The sequence below is a fragment of the Cariama cristata genome, unplaced genomic scaffold (genome assembly GCF_000690535.1).
Source record: "Cariama cristata isolate BGI_N322 unplaced genomic scaffold, ASM69053v1 scaffold41022, whole genome shotgun sequence".
In the NCBI taxonomy this organism is placed as follows: domain Eukaryota; kingdom Metazoa; phylum Chordata; class Aves; order Cariamiformes; family Cariamidae; genus Cariama; species Cariama cristata.
The window spans coordinates 573-6099 of NW_009604007.1; the positions used below are offsets into that span (position 1 = coordinate 573).

At 39.2% G+C, this 5527-nt stretch overlaps 1 protein-coding gene across 1 annotated transcript; it reads right to left on the reverse strand.

Moving 5' to 3' along the window:
* Positions 1–530: 530 nt before the first annotated feature.
* On the reverse strand, positions 531–3919 carry MYCBP (MYC binding protein; the record flags this gene model as incomplete). The annotated part of the gene is made up of 3 exons (XM_009695409.1): positions 531–624; positions 2958–3087; positions 3871–3919. Coding segments are annotated over 3 exons (224 nt in total), but the record flags the coding sequence as incomplete, so codon positions are not given.
* Positions 3920–5527: the final 1608 nt, after the last annotated feature.

Genomic DNA, 5527 nt, shown 5'->3' on the forward strand with positions numbered 1-5527 from the left:
TAGGTACACCTCATGCAAATTAAAAAGTGCAAGTTCAGTATGTACTGCATCTCCAACATTGTGCTGTGTCTACCACTTAACATGACTATGCTCACTCCTTTTGTACCCCTCTGAGTAGACAGTTAACCTATCAGCTTCAGTAGAAGCCTAACCTTCGAGCCAAGTACCAACTTAGAACATACCTTGGAGGTCCTGCTTTAGTTTACAGTTGGTCCATCTGTGTCATGTCAGCCCCTCCAGTTAAAAGAAAACCAAGAAAGAGATCAGCAGTTTAACAGGACCATTGACCACAATGTGAAATTTACAAAAAGTTGGCAGGCACACAGTTATCTACCAGTTATTCATAACTATCACCTTTTCTTAAACACAGAAAGCAAGAAAGTTGGCCAGTATGCTTAAACTCATCAGTTGTCGCTGCAGCTGCACAAAAATAGCTGTACACTCATGATAATGCATTTTTTCTTTAAGATGATGAGGTAACCAAGTAGACATTCAGAGTTGACACACACACACACAAAAAAAGACTGCAGTTCTCAGGAAGCCCTTTATTAAGTGAAGGCATTAAAGGAGAAACTACTGTTAGTCACCATGCTTCTCGTCTTCAGGTGGTTCATAGTGAGCCAGCTGTGGATTTAAAGAGAGGAATTTAGTTAGCTGCAACATTTCAGAGACACTTTCTACATTTAGAAATGTAAGAAAACGTTTGGTCTGGAAGTGTTCCATTTACTTTGTGCATTTTATTCCATCATTGATATTTATGCAAGTCCATTTTCAAGTCAGGCAACAAAGTAACCCTTCCCTCAAAACATCAATTTGTCACATTGTATAATCACGCAGCTATAACAAGGGAGCTTTTTTAATGCCCTTTCAAGCATGTAGGTCTTGCCCTTAATTTTTCCCTGTTTCTTGTTCTAGGTCTCATTAAGTACTTTTCATCTTAAATAGCAGCTGATAATGATCAGTGCATTATAAGCTTTGATTTCACTGAAATATGATTAAATGAAACAGTCATTCTCATAGCAACAGTACCTAAAGTAACATTTCCTGTAATCATTCTAGCTTTCATTATGCTTTCTGGAGAGTATGGCCTAGGCAACTATGCACTAAAGTATGACCTTTACTTGTAAAGTTATTTCCAAAGAAACATATGAAAGTGTTTACTTGACCTCAGTTACATTAAAGATAAGCTCAAGCTTCAAAAACAGTTCAAGCATTAGGACTTAGTCTCTAAAATATGCCAGTCCAGTTTCCTCAATTAAGATTCCTCCTTTCTCCTGCAAATTGCAGAGTAGGTTAAAAATAAACAAAGTACATAAAAAAATTACAATACCCATGTGTTCCTCGTAGCAACACTAAATTACAGCAATCACTATGCCACTAACAAGAATCACTAAAATAACATCTTCTCGTTCTTGTAGATTTTGCCACAAAAGATGGCCAGTACACAATCCAAAGTCAGTTTTCTTTTCCACAAAGGGCCTAACTATTGACTTCCTGCCCCACCCAAATACCCGACATTCTGACCAATAAATGTAAGGAAAAGAACACATCTTCACAGATGAATGCAAAAGAACACCACCACCTATTTGGATGTGATTCAAGCTACCAATAAATGCACAGTTAAAGGCATGTATTTTATGCTAGAGGACTGCTAAAAAAACAAGAGCTGAACAGTAGTGCTCTCCCTGCACTCTGCCCATGTGAACTTCTATGATATCTCAGAAGGATGGGCAGAAGATAGTAGGGGAAAGAAAGGGAAAAAACAAAAACATTAATACTGGAAAAGACGTAAAATAGGAGTTACCATTGGAAGGCTGAAGAAGGTGAAAGCACAAATAAACCCATGATTACAGAAAGGCTTACGTTCCTGGAACAAGACCCATATTACTCTGCTTTCATGTGTCTACTTACTATCAGTAGCATTTTTAAGTCGGCTACGCCAAGTGAACTGCTGATCTATTGCTACTCCCCTAAAATTCTGCTCTTTGCTATATTCCCTAGTAAGAAATAACAAATGCAGCTGTAAGGACTCACAGTGGGTAACAGAGAAGGAGAATTACTAGGACAGCAAGAGAGCACTCCAGATGAGACATACAAAGAGGTAACGCCCAAGACTCCCTTCTCCTAGAACGAAGGTAGGTGGTTGTCTCCCAGTAAAAAACCCATAGGGATGTTCACATATAACAACAGCCATTCTCTTCCAACAAATGCTTGAAAACCTGTAGCGGTACACAAGCTACTAGCTTATTAAGGTTCTCAAAGGTTTCCTTCTTCAGTGTTGTCGGGTTTACAGTCAGTGCTCCCTCATAAGGGGAAGTTGTTCACATCTCAGAGCTGTTTCAGACAGCCTGTAGACCCATTAAAGAATGGCTCTTCCTTAGCTAACACTTCAGATGCACTGGTGTTGCAGATAGAGGAATACCAGCGTCATTTTAGCTGAAAATTGCAAATTACTGTTCCATGGGGATACAACTGCCTCCACTGGTAACATCCTGCCACGTGCAAGTCTATGCCAGGTCACACAAACTAATATATAATATTCCTCCTTCAGTTGGCCTTTTGAAAGCCTTTCTAATAGATATGTTAGCTTTTTTCTCATTCAAAACTCTTGTGGAAGCATGAGCTACAGAATATCAGACAACTTAAACACATCCAGGCAGGACTGAATGAAAACATGGGATTGGCCTGGATAGCATGTAGTTTCACTAAATAAATATAATTCCTAATTTAGCAATACTATTCTATGTTACAGAATATAAGAAGTGTCCCATCAAAAAACAAAGTCTTTACTATGATGAATTCTGTCAGCATTCCTCAGCCATAAGGCTAAACAATGCAATAACATTTATCAGTTATTCTAATGGAAAAAAGTTAGCTGTATTCTGTATTCTAAGTATTAAAGTATTCTTCTTGTTGTGTCATATGGAACTACTGAGGAATACCAAGTAAAGTTTTACCTTGGTTTTCAGTTTTTTATTTTCTTCCAGCACAGCTTCGTATTTTTCTTTCATCTCTGCCACTTCCAAGCGAAGTGCCTCTATTTCTGGATTCTCAGGAGCTGAAGCTCCCAGATGATGTTTCAGAAAGCTGATATTTAGATGTTAAGTATTTCTTCAGTTAGAGAGCATAACCACATTTTACTTTAAACACTTATGATGAAGTTAATGTTGCAATACAGGTGACCAAAATTGCATTAAATCACTAGGATTACTATAGTACTTTTCATCCTACAGGATGAAGTTACAAAAACAAAAAAGCTTTTCAAGTTCATCGGTATATTCCTAAAAAAATAAAAAAAAAAAAGAAAAAAGAACACAAGGAATTAGTACACACAGGACAAATTTTCATGTTTTACTACACTCTCCTTTTTCTCTCTTAAATGCAGAAGTTTTGAAGAGTTAAAAGGAATAACCAAAAAATAGAAGCAATAGCCAAAGAGGGAGGCTGCTTAAAAACAGTAAGAAACTAAAGATGTTATTTTTTTTTCCCCTCTCATATTATTAAAAAGAAAAAAACCCAAAACCAACAAAACAACATACACAAAAAAAAGGAAGGGTGAAGATGCTAACTTCAGAAGCCACAGGTACTGTAAGTACTCAAATCTAATGCTGCAGGTCTGCAACATTCTGTAATGGCCTACAACTTAACTTCAGAATTGCTGGCACGGTGATACACATAGTTCTCTTGCATCCTGTCAGACACTCCGTTAGCTTGTAAGAATGCAATTATTAGCTAAAATGCATCCATAAAAGCCATGTTCTCAATGTAAGTCTTTTAAATGAGCCTCTCCAGTTCACCTATGAGTCAGAAGCAACACTGCTGTTTCGTGTGAAGTCTCTACGAACAATTCACAGAAGAGAAAAAGGATACTCCAGTGCACTATTTGGTTTCTCCGGCTCTTCATATAAGGCTACCAACACTGCAAATAGAAAATATTTAACAACGGCAAGAAGTTCATGCAACTCTAAATTTTTAAAACACGTATCAACAGTTAGAAGGCATACAAGTTGCCTGCCACGTTTATAGCACATTTTTCTGTATAACAAGATTTTCACCTATATACTTTGACATGAAAAATAGGTCTGCTGTACAAGAGGGAACAGAGCATCCCACCCAGTAACAGCTAGACAGAAGTTCTGTTGATCCCCTAACCACAATCTTTGGTTATTCTAGCATGGAACACAAAACAGCCTGGACAATTTTTACATATTCCACCCACAACCCTAGTATGGGCTTTCATCAGCAAAACTGAAATTCTAACTATTTTGAGGCTCTCCATTCATAAACCAGTACTTCCACTTAAGCTACGTCTTTGAACTGCAGGACAACATCAGCACTTCTGGAACTTTCAGCATAAAAGCAAACCTCCACAGAACACCTACAGTTCCCAAATTAAATGGCTACTGTCAGAGTAGGTGACACTGATAATCTTTATGGATGGCGTTCTAGCAGCCCACAGAGTGCCAGAGAGGCCAGACACAAGCAGCAGTACCCTGATAGCTTAAGTAAAACTAGCCATACATATACCAACTCCATACCTGGAGAACTCAGTCACGTGATTACTCAGAAAGTTCCCTAGCATAACCACTGCCCCCTCCCCAAAGGGACACACTCATCTGCTTTCATAAATACTTAGGTGCCCGTCTCCCAGTTTCAGATGTCCAAATCGCACAGCCAAATTGGTTTTAAGCTAAGCATCTAAGTTAAAAACAAAATTAGCATGCTATGCTGCTTGGAAGACTTGTTTTGCCATCCCATAGGATGCTTAGTATTGCAATAGAAAGAAATCTATCGCAATACTAAGGCCAAGAGTCTTAGCACAGCACCTATTTACTTGACATCCTAGATCTGCTGCTCCCTCTTTAAAAAGCATATTTTTCAAGCAGGCATATTAACAGATTTTCTGCACGTACTATTGGAAGGCTCTCAAAAAGCCTTCTGAAAGATTTAAAACATGTTAAGCCACACAGAAAGCCAAAGTATGCATCAAGTTTAGCATCATCATTTTCCCCCCTCTGATATGGATAGTCAAACTCACAGAACTTACAGGTTCATTTAGTTCCAGGAGAAGTGCCAAGCTCTACCCAAGAAAGGGTCTTCTTAAATAGAGTGTTTTTAAGAGTGCATTTGCTGTTATTTTGTCTCAAGTGTTCACTTTCTCTGCACAGCTCTAGCAGAATAACAGCCCCCAAGAAATTCAGCTGTTTCCAAAAGCAAGCATAGAGGAAAGCACTTTGGCCGAGTAAGAGAAGTCTGCAACACACCACGTAAAGGGAAAGGAACCGTCTTCTGGTTCCTTACGTCTCGACCATTCCTGTTCCACACGCCTCTCTTAACAATCGACCCACACGCAATGAACCGCCAGAAAGGAGTTAATGCATTGCGGTTCACAGGCCACGTTTCCAAAGAGGTCCTCTGCCCTCCCTCAGCCCGCACTGCCTCGCTGCCCAGCTCCGATTCGATTTCGACTGCAGCACCAAGTTTTCCGCGCGAGTTCTGCTGCAGGCCGCCACGCAGACTGAGGAGA